At 37.8% G+C, this 17,156-nt stretch overlaps 3 protein-coding genes across 4 annotated transcripts; 2 read left to right on the top strand and 1 right to left on the bottom strand.

Moving 5' to 3' along the window:
• Nucleotides 1-3,182: 3,182 nt before the first annotated feature.
• ATCSLA09 (Nucleotide-diphospho-sugar transferases superfamily protein) lies at nucleotides 3,183-8,305 on the top strand. The gene is made up of 9 exons (XM_008243090.3): nucleotides 3,183-4,192; nucleotides 4,290-4,388; nucleotides 4,515-4,767; nucleotides 5,915-6,025; nucleotides 6,211-6,347; nucleotides 6,779-6,892; nucleotides 6,992-7,191; nucleotides 7,365-7,562; nucleotides 7,684-8,305. The coding sequence occupies exons 1-9, from the start codon at nucleotides 3,863-3,865 to the stop codon at nucleotides 7,844-7,846; spliced, it is 1,605 nt and encodes a 534-aa protein (XP_008241312.1). The 5' UTR covers nucleotides 3,183-3,862; the 3' UTR covers nucleotides 7,847-8,305.
• A 1,190-nt stretch (nucleotides 8,306-9,495) lies between these two features.
• LOC103339744 (pentatricopeptide (PPR) repeat-containing protein) lies at nucleotides 9,496-12,776 on the top strand. Of its 2 annotated transcripts, none has more exons than XM_008243089.2 (2): nucleotides 9,496-12,235; nucleotides 12,516-12,776. In XM_008243089.2, the coding sequence occupies exon 1, from the start codon at nucleotides 9,563-9,565 to the stop codon at nucleotides 12,050-12,052; it is 2,490 nt and encodes an 829-aa protein (XP_008241311.2). In that variant the 5' UTR covers nucleotides 9,496-9,562; the 3' UTR covers nucleotides 12,053-12,235; nucleotides 12,516-12,776. The 2 variants fall into 2 exon arrangements, with proteins under 2 accessions (XP_008241311.2, XP_088898872.1); XM_089042746.1 differs by having other exon boundaries at nucleotides 12,522-12,776.
• A 64-nt stretch (nucleotides 12,777-12,840) lies between these two features.
• On the bottom strand, nucleotides 12,841-13,786 carry LOC103339743 (Thioredoxin superfamily protein). Its single transcript, XM_008243088.3, has one exon. It carries the CDS (start codon nucleotides 13,719-13,721, stop codon nucleotides 13,032-13,034), a length of 690 nt encoding a protein of 229 aa, XP_008241310.2. The 5' UTR covers nucleotides 13,722-13,786; the 3' UTR covers nucleotides 12,841-13,031.
• Nucleotides 13,787-17,156: the final 3,370 nt, after the last annotated feature.

Raw genomic sequence — 17,156 nt, forward strand, 5'->3', positions numbered from 1 at the left:
TTAATGAAATTCTCGACAAAGAATGAGCTTGGATAAGCAGTTTTTGCTGCGAAATGAAAGGTAAAAGAGATACGAAATTATTTTATTGTGAAGTACACATTTTGGTTGCTTTCAAAGTTCAACATTTGTCTTAGTTTCATACTAAAACAAGTAATCTCATAATCATTGTAACTAAGACAATGAAGAAAGAATAAAAACATTGTTAAGATTGCCACATCTCTAGTGGAACAAGTTGTCCTTATTGTGATTAATGGTGGCAAATTTCAACTATAAGCCAAAATATATAATATATATATATATTATAGCCAAAAATGCCCACACAATGAAGTTTTTTTTTAAATTTTTTTTTTTTTTCCTTTCTTTGTTTTTAAATATTAGGAGTCAAATTCAAAATGGGTATGAGATGAGTGAAATAGGTTAGGGTGTCTAGATCAACATAGACGTAGATACTTTCCACATTTAGGTTTTGAACTATGAAGGAATGAGATTGAGAGCTTCATGAGTACAACAAACAAGGTGCACAACACCAATATATCAAGTTTTTTAGGCAATGGAAATGGTGGATGGGATATCATTTCTATGTTCCCTATGGGCGTCCAAGCCCACCAACCCCTGTCAAATATAAATAAATATTTTCGTACCTAAAAATAAATAAATAAATATAAATTAAAGAATAATAAAATGTGACTGAGTTTTTTTTTTTTAAGGACATTTCCTATTGAGAATAGCGATAATATATTGAACTCACACATGCTATACGGATGTTAGGACTCAAACCTAGGATCTTGCTTGGGTAGCAATTACTCTAAACCACTACACTAGTGAATCCTTTGCAAATGTGGTTGAGTTATGTGAAAGGGAGAGAGACAACAAACACAACCCAAACAAGTGGGGAATACGCGTCTTTAAAAAGAAACAAGTCAAGTGCACTACCAACAATGGAATATCTTTTATTTGTGTATAAAAGCCATTTATTAAAGAATTTATGAAATATACATACAAAAAATAGCAAAAGCCTTACTAGGGATCATTGTAGCTGTGATATATGAGAGAAGATCATTCTAAAATTGAAAATTAAGTTGATTAGTTATATTAAAATGTTAATGCCATTGATTGTAGATTGAATATGCTTTGAAAATAACATAATAGTTTTAGGTGAAGAAAAGGAGAGATAGGTGACTATTAATTCAGACTTTCTTTTTAAGTCTTGTCAAATAAGGTTAGTTGTGAAATAAATAAAATAACAAAAAGCCTAGTCAACGATATTTCTCCCAAAAAAAAAAAAACTAGTGTGGCAATTACAGTTAGATAACTCAAAGCTTGTATTCAGTTGAACAAGCAACGAGTAGGTGACTATTAATTCAGACTTTGTTTTTAAATGTTGTGAAATAAGGTTAGTTGTGAATAAATAAAATAAGAGAAAGCCTAGTCAACGATATTCCACCCCTTAAAAAATAAAAAAATAAAAACTAGTGTGATGCATACTGCAAAATATAGTATAGATTGTTTTTAAATGCTACATGCTCAAAAGAAATATAGAAAATTTCAGGTTGACCATACTTTGCTGGTGGCAAAAGAGTTTGCATGTTCTGGAAAATGTTTTTATTGTACACTTGATATATGATACCAGAGGAATAGGAATGCATGCCCGCATAAACTAATCACTTTCAGCGAGAGTTGTTCTATTTTATACATATTATTTTGAACCATATATAAATTAAGGCTTTATGCTCAAGTCAAGTTTCGTACATAGATCTATGAATTTGAGACTTTCTGTCGAACGTATTTCCCTCATGACAATCATGGCCAATATAAATATAAAAAATAAAAATAGACAATTTCATGTGTACCATACATGTCGGTGCCACTGTTATTTTGATCTACAAAATATCAATTTAGACACATTCGGTGTAAGGACTTCAAAAGCAGTCGTAGTTGTACTTTTGCATGTTATTCGAATGCTCTCCGGTGTCTAAATTGCTACGCTTGCCCTTGGAGTCCTTACACCAAATGCATCAGCTAACATTACAAAGTACAAATTCGTTGGAAAACTAGGAAACCACACTCTGATTACGCCTAGTTTGTCCAATGTTACAGCTCTATTCACTTCTCACTAAAAAGCACGTAACACGGGAACCATCTGAGCTGTCCCATAGACATGGACATGGACAGTGGACTACACCAACACCAATACTTTTCCCGTCATTACATGATTCCTGGACCGACTACTACAACACCTCACCGTCCTTTCTTCCTTTATCTTCTTTTTGCTTTCTATTTGCCTTTTTGTAAATACCTCATTAGCGTACCATTTTACAACCTCCTCATTTCTTTTACAATTCTGCTTGCCTCCTTCTTTGGAAGGGGATATTCATTCTTTAGGCGAATCACAGTTTGATATATATGCAAAAATTCGAAAAGAGAGAATTCAACACAGAACTTCGAGTGCATGAGCAAATACTTTTAAAACCACTTGAGCTATAAAACACTTATTTAAAGAAAGAAAAGAGGATGTCATATATATTTTTTGTTTCTTTGATAGAAAATTTAAATACACAATAAAGGGGTTACACCTTTTTGAATTGTAGCCGTTGATAAGAAAAATGTACATTGTACAAAGTAGGTGATAGCTATGGAGTGTGCTATAATTCATACCCTTTCTCAAAATACGGAATTTAAACACAAGAAACATGATCCACCGACTCATTAAATTATTCTCTATTTTACGTAAGAGCATTTTGTGGCTCCACTCTCCCCCTAATATAGGGCAGAAGAGAGGACAGAGAGAGAAGCTCTCAAATCTTCTAATTGTACATCAATTTAAGCTCACTTAAATTAAAATTGGTTGATTTAAAACAAAATTGTTATCCAATCTTAACATAGGAAACATGGTTGGAATATCCACCTTCAAATTGATGACTTAAAATAGTATTTTTAGTCGTTTTAACCAAAATTTAGTAAATAATTTTTTTTTAAAAAATTTTAAAAAAAAATTATAATTTCTCCACAAGTCTAATGATTATAAATGTTAGGTGACAAAATTGGTAAAAGTTGATAGCGCCACATAGCCGTGATATGACGTCAGCTGTCGGTTATCTCACCGCCGGTACATTGCATATTTTCTTCTTCTCTTTTTTTATCCGTCAACCTTTTCTTGGTTTACTTTTTATCCCTTGAACCTTTATGGTTGCGAATTTTTACAAGCCGCAACATCACAACAGTTGGGACTAGAGGCTTATTTGTGAGGAGAGAGAGCTAAAAGCATTATAAATTAGGGAGAGAGAGGGAGAGAGAGAGAAACAGAGAAGCCAAGAACACCTCAAAAAATTCAAAGAGAGCTTCCATTACAGCTAGCTCTCTGATTCTCTCTTTGCTAGATCTCTCATTTTATCTTTCTGTTTCTGTTTCTGTTTTTTTTTTCTGTTGCCGCATTGTGTACATTTATGCGCTGTTCTGCTTCTGTTTTCCTTGTTTTCAGAAGCAGAAAGGTTGTATTTTTAGGAAAAGGAGACAGAGAGACGGAGCTTCTCGTGAGGCTTTTATACAAATCTTCAGGTGCTGTGTTTTCTGTGCATTTGAGTTTGTGTTTGTTTTCTCAAATGTGGTGGAGGTTGAGCCACTGAATTAAGCTCTTCCTCCATTGTCTTTTGCGTATCAGACCTGCAAAATCACCCACAGAAAAGAAAATACTCGTGCTTTTTTCAGAAAAAAACTTTCCGAATCCATTTTAGTCTCTTGGATTTCTCTCGGAAACCAGAAAAAAGCAATCTTTACACTTTTTCATTGCTTGCTTCATCCCATTTGCCTCTCCTCTGTTTCTGGTTCTGTTTTTCTTGAGAAGAAATCACAGAAATAGTCCACAATGGAACGGCTTTCGACGACGACCTTTATACCAGATACATTTTTAGGTGCCAGAGATGACTTTTCCATGCAAATGGGAGTGCTTTGGAGTAAGATCAGAGCCCCATTGATCGTTCCTCTGCTAAGAATCACAATTGTGCTGTGCTTGATCATGTCGGTTATGCTCTTCATTGAGAGGCTGTACATGGCCATTGTCATTGTTCTGATAAAGCTTTTTGGACGAAAACCAGATAAGAGATACAATTGGGAGCCCATGAAAGATGATGTTGAGTTGGGAAACTCAGCTTATCCCATGGTTCTAGTCCAAATCCCAATGTACAATGAAAGAGAGGTTTTTATAATCTTTCCCTTAACTTCTCTGATTCTTAATCAGCTGTTAATTATGTGAAATTATAGCATTAAATTTGTGTTTCATAATTAAAATGCAGGTTTATCAGCTTTCAATAGGAGCTGCATGTGGGCTATCTTGGCCTTCTGATAGGATCATCATTCAAGTCCTTGATGATTCAACAGACTCAACTGTCAAGGTTCCTAGCAAAAACCCAACACTCGAAAACAACCAAAAAGCTTCAATCTTTCACCAAAATTTTAACTACCTTTTTCAAAATTTTCTATGCTTGGGCTAATTTTTGTGCATGGTAATCAAAATGCAGGACATGGTGGAGCTAGAGTGCCAAAGATGGGCAAGCAAAGGCATAAACATCAAGTACGAGATAAGAGACAACAGAAATGGGTACAAAGCTGGGGCTCTCAAAGAAGGCTTGAAGCGCAGCTACGTTAAACACTGCGATTATGTCGCCATCTTTGACGCTGATTTCCAACCTGAGTCAGATTTTCTCTGCCGCACCATTCCCTTCCTTGTCCACAACCCTGAGCTTGCTCTCGTTCAGACTCGCTGGAAATTCGGTAAGTCCACTGGTTTAATTAGTTTAGTTATTTAATCTGGTATACTTTATTTTGGTTGGATTCTAAAAACAGTTCTGCCATAAAAAAACTGTCGGTGCGTCTGTGCTTGTTTGAGAAGATTTCTAGGAAATAGCTGGGCCCCACCTTCTGCCTTTTACTATTGCCGTGGCTACCACTGGTTTTTCCATGTGTGTGACCTTTCTGTCTGCTTTCTTTGCTTGGGGCCCGTATTCTAAAACCAACCCACACGAAAAATCAATTGTGAAATTCAATGGCATTTGGTGCTGTTTTCAAAAGGACCAGAGAACCCAGATGTTATTTTCCATCCCTTTGTCTGTTTTAAGATGTCTGATACATTTGTGCTTGAATTGATTTATTGTTTGTTGGTGGGTTCTGCCATCAGTGGTCACAAATGGAAAAGAGTAGAGCTCTTAGCTGGATAGTCCTTCCCATACATAACCTCCAAGCTTTAATGTGACACATTTTGGGGCAGATTAGACATGACAGGTTGAAAATAATTAACTTGTAACATGGTTCATTTATGGTAGTTAAAGCATCAACTTTTGCGGCCGAAGAATTGGATGGACCGTTGAAATAACCACTGAAATATAATATAAAACTTGTAAGTTTGTGCATTAGCAAAGTAATATTAGTTTTTGCCTTGCACCCGAGTACGAATCCCCTTTTCGTACATTAGAATAGTTTAGAATACTTTCATTGTTAAAAAAAATTTTGGATAGCATAGAAGTTACAACAACAGAACACAATTTTTGGGGGCCCTAGTGTGCAGCTCTTCTTTTTGCTAAGAATGTTGCCATGTGCCTAGTGTTTCCCAGATAGGAAGTGCTAGATTTGGAGCACAAGTAAGAGGTTCTGCTTGGACCTGGAAATTGCAAGACACTGTAAGGGGTAAATCCGTCTTACATGGGATTCTTTTTCTTTCTCAACCCGGCAGCAGCATGTGACATTAATGGTGTACCTCTGTTCACTATACCCTAGCCACCGCCTACCCTGCTAAAAGTGACAGAGAATTGAACTAATTCTCTGCTATATCTTTATTGTAATTTATACCAATAAAGAAAGTCAAGCAGATTTCAGCTTCTACTTTTCCTGACTTGGCATTTGCTTTTCTGGGCTGTTTTTGCAGTGAACTCAAATGAGTGTTTGATGACAAGAATGCAAGAAATGTCACTGGATTATCATTTCACAGTTGAGCAAGAAGTGGGCTCCTCCACTCATGCCTTCTTTGGATTCAATGGTAATTTACCAATTAACAGCAATTATTGTGCCATAAAAATATTTTATATTGGACAAAAGCTTATGCCAATATCAAGTGTCGGAAAAATATGTACTTTTAGTAGTCTTTATGTTATAAAATGACAGTAATTAGGCTAAAATGGGTTTGAGATTGTATGCTTAACTTTTGTTGGTGTGATGATATAGGGACCGCTGGTGTATGGAGAATTGCTGCAATCAATGAGGCTGGAGGATGGAAGGACAGAACCACAGTGGAAGATATGGATCTGGCTGTTCGAGCTAGTCTCAAAGGCTGGAAATTTGTGTATCTTGGTAGCATAAAGGTACCACTGTTGACCCATGCTTGTACCTTTTCCTGCATTTATGTATTTGTGAATATTTAGCTGACTGATTCATTTGTGTCTCAAAAACAGTCACGATAGGAAAGCGAAATTATATAGAAAATGAGTCCTAGTGTGCATGATCTAGTTGTATTTTGAGTCTATATGGGCACTAACTATGTGCAGAGGTCACAAATTTGATTATTCACATAAGTTACCAGTCTTATCCGGTCGACCCTTGAAGGCATGAAGTTATGATGAACTGATTGTTTCTCAAACATTTGCAAGTTATATTTCATCATCAGCTTTTGATTATGCCTGCACTTTCGAGTGCAACATCGGTCTAATCTATTTGGATAGCCGTTTTAATTACCAATGTTTAGTGTAGAGCCTTTCCAATTCCAGACATAATCCTTACTTTGTTTTCGCAACAGGTGAAGAATGAATTGCCAAGTACTTTCAAGGCCTACCGCTACCAACAGCACAGATGGTCTTGTGGTCCAGCTAACCTTTTCAGGAAAATGGTCATGGAAATTATAAGAAACAAGGTTAGCTTTTTTCGTACATTGCATCAAATTTAACCAATTGTAGGAGTTGAAGTGGAAATGAGTAAATAACTTACCCTTATCTGCATCTGTTTACTGCAGAAAGTATCACTATGGAAGAAGGTCCATGTGATTTACAGCTTCTTCTTCGTCAGGAAGATCATAGCACATATCAACGCATTTGTCTTTTACTGCATTGTCTTACCGGCAACAGTTTTGGTTCCTGAAGTTGTGGTGCCAAAGTGGGGAGGAATTTATATTCCTTCTATCATTACTCTTCTCAATGCAGTTGGCACTCCAAGGTCTAATTTCCTTTCAAGTTCTTCTTTTTCCCATTTTGATTTGTATTTGTCTTTTGTTCAATTCTGTGTACTAGCTTCTTAATCTTGCTTTTGCTATTGTGCAATAAATTCATGTAATTTGGCGCCCCTGCTCTCTCCATTCTTCATTTTCATGTTGTTCTACAATTTTGCAGGTCACTCCACTTATTGGTGTTCTGGATCCTATTTGAGAACGTCATGTCACTACACCGTACGAAGGCTACAATTATCGGTCTGCTAGAGGCTAGTCGAGTGAATGAATGGATTGTCACTGAGAAACTTGGAGATGCTCTCAAGACTTTGACAGTAGCTGCAAAATTACCCAGGAAACCTCGAATCAGGATTGGAGAAAGGTATGCATTCTCCCATGGACTCCCTATGCGAACTCAATTGTGTATTACTCCCTAAAATAAGACCTTGATGTTCAATAATACCTGAGGTCGGTTTTCCATTTGTGTTTTCACATGTTAACAGACTTCATTTGCTAGAGCTTGCTGTTGGATGTTACCTCTTCTTCTGTGGCACTTATGACTTCGCCTTTGGGAAAAACTACTTCTACCTTTTCCTTTACATCCAAGCAATGGCCTTCTATATCATTGGGTTTGGGTATGTTGGGACATTTGTTCCCAACTCTTAGTGGGGCTGCTGCAGAAATACTACAAAATTCTGTTAACTGCCAGTCACTATATGCCGGAATCGCTCTCTTCTTCAGCAAAATAGTAGCAAGCTTGTAAAAAGAGAGACAAACAAGAAAAGAAAAAGGGTGGTCTTTTTTTTTTTTTTTTTTTTTTTGGGGTACAGCATAAGATTTCGGGATGAGTCGTAGAATTTGTTCTCTTGTGAATATTAAAAAAAAGTAAGGAAATTAAATTTACAGATTGTTCTTGTTATGGGAGTGCAACACAAAGGAAAAGGCAAAAGGTCAAGGTAACTCAAGGGTGCTGACCCCAATCAGAGAAAACATCTTTGTATGGATTGCTTGTAATTCTGAGATTTTTCAGATCTTTTTGTTGTTCATTTTGTTTTCCATTCTTGTTTGGATTTGCTAAAAATGCTTATCAAAGGAATAAACTCCATGGAAATGGGATGTGCTCTCTCTCTCTCTCTCTCTCCCCAATTGTCTACAAGTTTTCACATTGAAAAAAAGATTCACTATCCACTGCGATTGATAACTACAAATAATTCAACACCATTCCTTCAGATAGCACCCACAGCAATCTTATCTTTTAGAGAAAATACAAAAAGACTAGTACTGACAATAGAGCCAAGACCTTTCTATAGCCCCACAGTTGGGTGAGAGATGAAATTGGAAGTGTATTGGTCTCCCGTGCCTGCATAATGCTTGCAGACCAAGCTAAAGAATATTTGGAACAATTCCTTTTCTTAATGAAGATCCACCAAAGACACTTAACACAGTGACTAAGAGACAAAGTCTTTTTCTCATTTATGCACGCATGAGAGGCTTGATATATAGAAAAATTATGGACTATAGCCCTACAACTTTATTGGTCCAGCAGCAACAGCTGTGAGCTACAACACCATAACCAACCAGCCATTTGAGTAGGTGGTGGGTACCATAACACCATTCCAGCATTAACGCATTTTTTGTGCGAATACAATAAGTGCTCTTAATCATTTAAATTACACGCTCCTTACTACTTGCAACATTTTCTGTGTGGATATAACAAATATTCTTAATTACATGAGATATAAGAACATTGCCACATGCGAGCATTTTGTGTGGGGATACACAAAATGTATATGATTCATGATCCTAGTCAAATTTTGATGGCCTAGAAAAACATGGATTGGATTATGTCTAATTCTACTAGGATCAAATGTAGTAGGATTATGAATCATGCCAAAATGTTGGACGAAGTTGGATTGGATTATATCTTATCCTACTATGCCATGTAATAGCATACTTCAATTCATCTGACCCCTTAATCATGTGTAGTGCTAAACACATAATTGGATTAGTGTTATCATTCAAATCCAATGCAATCCAATTCTACCCTATAATTTAATCTAATCCCAATCACTAAACATGGACTAAAGATTCTTAGCTACTTGAGCTATAAGATCTTGCTTCCGAGCACCAACCGTAATATGCTTGAAAATTGAATTAGACTTAGCCCAAAAGAAGTTAGTGGGCCAATGAAAAGCCCAAGAAAGAGGCTGACCTCAAAATCCATGGGCTATATAGTGAAACAAGACTCTGCCCTCAAAACCCAATATGAAGTTCTCTTTATCTTTTTTATTTTAAATTTCCAAGGGCAAAAGACAAAGAGGGTTTAAGAAGGGTTTATGATGAAAAAAAACCAGGTATTTCTAAGACACTGAAAAATTGAAAATGGCAAGGCGCGCCTGTCTTCTTCCTAAATCCTCATTCACTGCCCCCAACAAATCCCAAAATCTCATCTCAGTCCCTCTCTCCTTCTCTCTCTGCACAGACTCTCCTGCCGGCCAAACCCATCAACCACAAATCGAAGACCAAACAGAGAACCACAACCCCACAAGCCTCACCAACCTCCAAGACCAACAACGCCATGAGCAAGTCAGAAAGCTCCGAGTTCTCCTCCAACAGGGTCGTTCTGAAACTGCAAGGAGGCTCATCAAGTCCCTCATCCTCCCCAACTCGCCCTTCTCTTCGCCCACTGATCTTTACACCCTCTTTTCTCTCTCTGCACCCCCCATGAAACCCACATTCTCTGACATGCTTTTAGCCGCTTGTTCGGAGTCTAAGATGCCGAAGGAAGCAGTAGAATTGTACGGCTTGATGAGGAAAACCGGTACGCGTCCTTGCTTAGCTTCTCTCAATGCAATGCTTGAATCTTTGGTGACTGCAAAACAGTTTGGTAAGACCCTCGAATTGTTTTCGGAGATTTTTGAGTCGGGTCAGGGCATTCGACCCGATAGATTCACTTATGGGAAGGCGGTACAGGCTGCGGTGAAGATGGGGGACCTGGAAAGGGCTGGTCAGCTAGTGAATTCTATGAAGACGAAGAGGATGAGTCTCGGTGCGTTTGTTTATAATGTTTTGCTCGGTGGGTTGTGCAAGGAGAATAAAATGAGGGATGCACAGAAGGTGTTTGATGAAATGATTGAGGGAAAGACGGCACCAAATTTGGTTACCTACAACACGCTGATTGATGGGTTTTGTAAGGTGGGGGAGTTGGAGAAGGCGTTTGAACTGAGAGAGAGGATGAAGGATGAGAATGTGGCGGCAAATATTGTCACCTATAATACTATGCTTAGTGGACTTTGTCGGGCTAAGAGAATGGACGATGCGAAAAAGATTTTGGAAGAGATGGAAGCTCATGGCTTTGCGCCTGATGGTTTTACTTATAGTATTCTTTTTGATGGGCAGTTCAGGTGTGGTGATAGTGAGGGGTCACTGGCTTTATTTGAAGAAGCAACCAGGAAAGGTGTGAAGCTTAATCGTTATACTTGGAGCGTTTTGTTGAATGGCTTGTGCAAGCAAGGAAACGTTGAGAAGCTAGAAGAGGTTTTGAAGAAATTAATGGAAACTGGTTTTGTTCCAGATGTAGTGATTTATAATACCATCGTGAACGGTTATTGTCGAAGGTGTGACATGAACAGAGCCATTTTGGCCGTTGCACAAATGGAAATTCATGGGTTAAGGCCGAATTGCATCACCTTCAATACTTTGATTGACAAGTTCTGTGAGACAAGGGATATGGATACGGCTGAGGAATGGGTGAAGAAGATGGCAGAGAAGGGAGTTTGCCCAAATTTGGAGACGTATAACACCCTTATTAATGGCTACGGGCAGATGCGCGTATTCGACAAGTGTTTCCAGATTCTTGAAGAGATGGAAAATAAGGGGATTAAGCCAAATGTTGTGAGCTATGGTTCTCTTATAAATGGTTTATGCAAGGATGGGAGGCTTCTTGAAGCTGAAATAGCACTTAGGGACATGATAAGCAGAGGGATTTCCCCAAATGCACAAATATATAATATACTCATTGGTGGTAGCTGTACAGTTGGAAATCTGAAAGATGCTTTCAGATTTTTTGATGAGATGGCAAGCACTGGGATAACTCCAACGCTTATAACCTACAATTCACTCATTCATGGACTCTGCAAGAAAGGAAGGGTAATGGAAGCTGAAGACTATTTCGCTCAAATTACAAGTAGCGGTTATAGCCCTGATGTGATCACATACAACTCCCTAATTTCAGGTTATTCTGATATAAGAAACACCCAGAAATTTCTGGAATTATATGAAACTATGAAGAATTTGGGCATCAAACCGACTATATATACATATCATCCTCTAATTAGTGGATGTAGCAGGGAAGATATGGCATTGGCAGATAAATTGTTTAGCGAAATGCTGCAGATGGGTTTGGTTCCCGATCGGGCTGTTTATAATGCACTCATTCATGGTTATGCAGAGCAAGGAGACACTCAAAAGGCACTTTCTTTGCACTCTGAGATGGTGAACCAGAAGATTAATGTTGACAAGATGACATATAATAGCTTGATTCTGGGGCACTTCAAACAAGGAAAAATTTCAGAGGTAAAGGGCCTAGTGGATGATATGAAGGCTCAAGGATTGGCTCCTAAAGCTGATACTTATAACTTACTTGTTAAGGGACACTGTGAACTCAAGGACTTCAGTGGTGCATATTTTTGGTATAGGGAAATGTTTGAGAATGGTTTTCTTCTGAACGTCTCCACATGCAATGAGCTTACAGATGGACTTGAAAAGAAGGGGAGGTTGCGAGAGGCCGGGATTGTCTGCTCAGAAATGAGTGTCAAGGGAATGAATGACTGCAGCTCTATTGAGGATGTTGTTTCTGTTGCCAAGGTGTAGGGAACAAGAGTTAGCCAAGATATATAGACATTTAGAATATTGCTATTGTAAAACCAGTAGCTGTACATCTCTGCTGGGATATCCTTGAAGAAGAAATGTTGGCAGGCGGGAGGGTTTGAGGACTGGTAGAGAGTTATCAATGCGAAAAAGCTTCGAGCCCCATATCTTTCTCCAAACGAAAAGGTATATTATCTGTATAACTATATTGTGAATTTCACTACTGCATATCTCTTTTATCCTCATGAATGTAAGCCAAGAATTACGTATTTTTCGGATTACCATTCTGAAAACAACATTCTAACTTCAATTGCAAAGAAAGGTAGATTTTGTTTAAACACTAGCTGAAACTCGTGTAGTTTCATTTCAGTAGGTTTTCGTTTATGGTTTCATATTGGGTTGTTACTTGCCACCCTGCTTGATGCCTTAGCTAAGCTAAGTTAATTTGCATCTTATGTTGTGGCAGATGCAGACTTCGCCTTGCTACGTATGCTTGAATCACACTTGAAGCAGAGTTGATCAAAGACTTACCTTCAGCTAATATACACCAGTCACCGTTTGCATCAAGACATTGTAACACAGAGGATCAAAACCATCAAGGATGATCTATTAGTATATATTCTGTTTATTATTAAAACGCATCTATGCAAAGCATTTACAAGACTTTCTATGCCATTCTTTGGTTAATAATATTCCTTTGGTGGTGGTTTGCTTTTTATCAGATAAATTTGCCTTTTCAATTCTTGTCAATAGTGAAACTAAAATAATTCATGAAAAACAAAACCCATCTCTGAGAAACAAAACCCAACATTTTTCCATAGCCAGAAATTCAGAAAAAACCTACTTGGGCTGCACTGCATCATCCCATCCATTTTATTAAGACAAAACCAGAACTCCTCCATACCTATACTCATAAACCCAGAAACAAGACCCAAGAGAGAGCAAAGCAAAAAAGAAACCTTACAGACCTAACAACTCAAAATCACAGCACTTTGAGAATGTCCTCAGCTCCACTGGAAGTGAAGGCACCGCCTTCCTCCAAATTCAAGACCTTCACAACTCCATCTTCAGCCAAAAGCGAGTACCTTCTGGACCTCACGCCCAGCCCCACAGGCTTATCGCTCAAATCGAGCTCAGCCCCAATGGCCCTGGTGAAATCCCCATTTCCATCAGACAACAGCAGCACCTCATCCCCGATATTGAGGCTCTCCTTCCAGGCCTTGATCACAAAGGCATCGTTGACCGCAATGCAGGCAATGGTGTCGACTCCCTTGGCCTTGAGCTCGGCGGACTTCTCCACGAACCCGGGGACGTGCTTCAGAGAGCAGGTGGGGGTGAAGGCGCCGGGGACGGCGAAGAGGACGGCCTTCTTGGACTTGGTGAGCTCGGAGAGACTGACGGTCTGGACGTCGCCGGCGGCGTCGAGGTATGAGAGGGTGGCTTCTGGGAGCTTGTCCCCGACGGCGATGGTGGCGGAGATGGCGGGTTTGGCGGTGGTGGAGAAGCGGAGGAGGGGTTTTGGGTGGGCGTAGTGTTTGAGAGGGAGAGGGGTGTAGGAGAGCTTTGAAGAAAAGGATTTGGGTGAGAAGAGAGAAGATTTGGGTGCTGCGGTGGAGAGAGAGAGGGATTTGGGGGCTGCGAGGAGCCTGGAGATGGTGAGAGAGGCTGCCATTTTTGCTAGTTTTCCGAGTTTTGAGAGGAAGAGATTGACCGAGGGTTGGTTTTAGTAGCTAGTTAGCTAGCTTAGTTAATATGTTGGGTTGTTGGGTCGGGTCGGGTTTGAGGGTTTCGGGCGGAGGGAACGATGAGAGGTTGAGAATAGATTGTTGTGGGGAAAGGGAGGTTAGATAGGAGTTTGGAGCCTTGTGATGCGGGCAGCTTGAGTTTGACATACCCTCCAATGCTGGACCTATCAAAATTATCAATGTGTGTGGTTTCGTTTTGTTCATTTCAATTTTTATGGTACAGTAGACTGTCGTTTTCCTCCCTAAACTATTCGAACTTAATTTTCGGGTTAGATTTTTACTGTTGTTGTCAATTTAGCACTTAAAATTATATTAATAGGTCAATGTGGTAATTTTTGGACGAAAATGTGGATGAAATTTGAAAACGTAATAATAATGGTAAGTGATGTAGTAGCCATTTTAATATAGTTTCAGTGCTACATTGACCAAAAATATTCTATAGGGTTAATCATGTAGTAACCAAAAATAATCATTTTAAATTAATGGTAATTGAGTTGTTTTTAATCATGTTATCTAAATCATACTTTTAAATACAAGTTACAATTGCAGACATGAGCTTAGCTAAGTTGATTAAAGTGGATGTGCTCCCCACTTTGCACCCGAATTCGAATCCCTCTCCCTTGTATATATATAAAAAAACACAAGTCAAAATGAATAATTGGCATCATAACTTGTCATTAGAAAGATAACAAATTTTAATTGCCACTAACCTTTTTTTATCAAACGATATTGGAGGAGAAATATCCATTTAAACTTGCATAATTTAAATAGTTGTATCTCGTTTAATCCCCATAAGACCGAACTCAAAGTCAACGGGGTCTAGTCTAATTGAAAAGGGCCTTGATTTGCAAGCCCGTTGTCTTACGTTCGAACCTCCATGACACATTGGTAATGTGTGTGAGAACTCATCTTCCTCTTATAGTTTAGATTATTACTTGTACTATTTAAAAAAACGAAATCAAATGTTTAAATCTTGATGTGGTGGTAACTATTTTGACCAAAGAAAAAATCTTGAAGTAGTTTATAATTTGTGGTGAACTATACCATCGAATTTGAAACCAATGTGACAATGCCAATTACCGAAAACGAAGATGTGACAATGCCAATTACCGAAAACCTTCATTTTCGAGGATCAAGTTTATAAAGGAGATGAGAGATCTCCCTTTTCAAGCTGCCAAAGCCAGCATATCTGCATGTGTCACGTGAGATCACGTGTTGTCATTGACAGCTTGTGATATGCTTGCAAAGACCATGTCTTTTTTGTCATATCATAACTCATCAGAACTAGGTCAAACGGGTTGCACCCTAAAGCATCAACATGCATTTTGACACACATTAAGACACACATTTTTAACCCTAAACTAGACTACCTTTTAATTAGGCTAGAATTTCAGAGCAATTTGAAATAGTTGTCATTCCAGGTCCTTAAACGTTTTTCCCATTATAAATGCAAAGACAGTGGAAATGACCAACTCTTTTTTCATGGAAAGAATTTCATTTGCTTTATAAGTATTGGCAGATCCAAACCCTAAACCCTAAACACTAGCAAAAGCCATTTTTTCTTACCTCTCTCAACGATATCAAAACTCAAAAAGTTGATTGTTGATTGCAAAGATGAAGTCGAAGATGAAGTCAGTGACGGTAATGGTGGTGGTGCAGATTTTATATACTGGGATGAATGTATTATATGAACTAGTGGCCAAAAAGGGCATGAATCTCACCATTCTTGTTGCCTACCGGCTGATTTTTACTGCTGCTGCTATGATTCCACCCTCACTTATATTTGAAAGGTTCATATTTTGTTAGAGCACCAAGGAAGATAAAAAATTTACTACTTTAGGGGGGTTTTTTTTAGACTTCACAGATAGATGCTTCAGATTATGGATCTTGTACATAATTTCTGAACCGAAGAGGTTATGGTTATAGTTTTTAGTTTTCGTTTTTTTAAGTAGAGTATAGAGGTAAAAGAGTGAGAATGGAAGTGAGAATGAAGGGGAAGATGAGAGGGGAGGATGAGAGGAGTCACAAAAGTGAAAAGGCAAAAAAAAACCTGAAATCTATTTGAAATATTTGTTTTCACTTTTGTTACTCTTCCCTCTTATCCTCCCTTCTCATCCCCCTTTTCAATCTCATCCTCACTCCTGTATTTATTCTAATTTTCCTCTATACTCAAACACAAATAATGAAAACTAAAAAATAAAATTGAAATGGTTATCAAACGGGCTCCTTAAGTGTTTTTTTTTTGAATGAAGGATGACTTGATTGTCTTCTTCAAATAGTAGTCATTTCATAAGTTATTCTCACCGGATTGCAATTAGAATTAGAATTATTCTCAATTTACAGGGACAGCACAACAAAACTAACACGGATGGTACTGTTTCAAGCTTTTCTCTGCGGGCTATTTGGGTAACTATAATTTTTCTTCTTCTTGTCTTTATGCAAATTATTTAAACTTTTGATCATGATTTTTTTGTTTAATCAATCATTATTAGTGTGATACACTTTCTACATGGCCTGTGGAATTCATATCTCCAATAATTAAGTTAAAAAGTATTTCTTAATTTCAGGGGTTCACTATCTCAAAATTTATATACTGAGAGCCTAGTCTTAACATCTGCAACATATGCAGTGGCCATGTTAAATCTTGTCCCACCAATTACCTTTATCCTGACCGTAATTTTCTGGTAATGTCTTTGCAAGGCTCCTAATTTTGACTGTGCTTAATCCATTGATTTTATTATATATTTCAGGATGGAGAAGTTTTCTATACGAACTAATGCAGAGAAAACTAAAATTCTGGGAATAGTCCTATCTTTTTATTGACGAGAGAAAGACAACTTAAACTTGAGATTTCTTTCAACTTTAAAAGAGAACATTATTCGTCATAGGTATGCATGGCTATTCGTAGTCTTGAATATATTTGTTTAATAGAATATGCATATTATTTTTCCATTGTCCAAGTTCTGAGCTAATTTCAAAGTCTAACTAATATCAAGCATGCAATCGCATGCGCATGAGGCACCCATTTTTGAATGACAAAAATAAACAAAGAGTCAATTGTGAGATGATGAAGGAGACAATTTTCTAATTTGCAATACTAATAATTAATAAAAATAAATAAGGCCAAGAATTCAGAATTGACTTTGTTGGATGGCATTAACCCATTTATCCAACCTGCAATTGTTTTAAATAATAAATATATTTGTTTTTTACAACTGAGTTTTTAGATAATAATATTCTGCAACTACATTATAATTATTCATTTATATTATTTTAAATTGTGTGGACTCAAAGAGGCCCGGTTGTAGTCACGGACGATGGAGAACTAATAAGAAATGCAGATCTTGCAGTTTTGCCCTTTG

This window comes from Prunus mume, linkage group LG8 (genome assembly GCF_029339155.1).
Source record: "Prunus mume cultivar Tortuosa linkage group LG8, ASM2933915v1, whole genome shotgun sequence".
NCBI lineage: Eukaryota > Viridiplantae > Streptophyta > Magnoliopsida > Rosales > Rosaceae > Prunus > Prunus mume.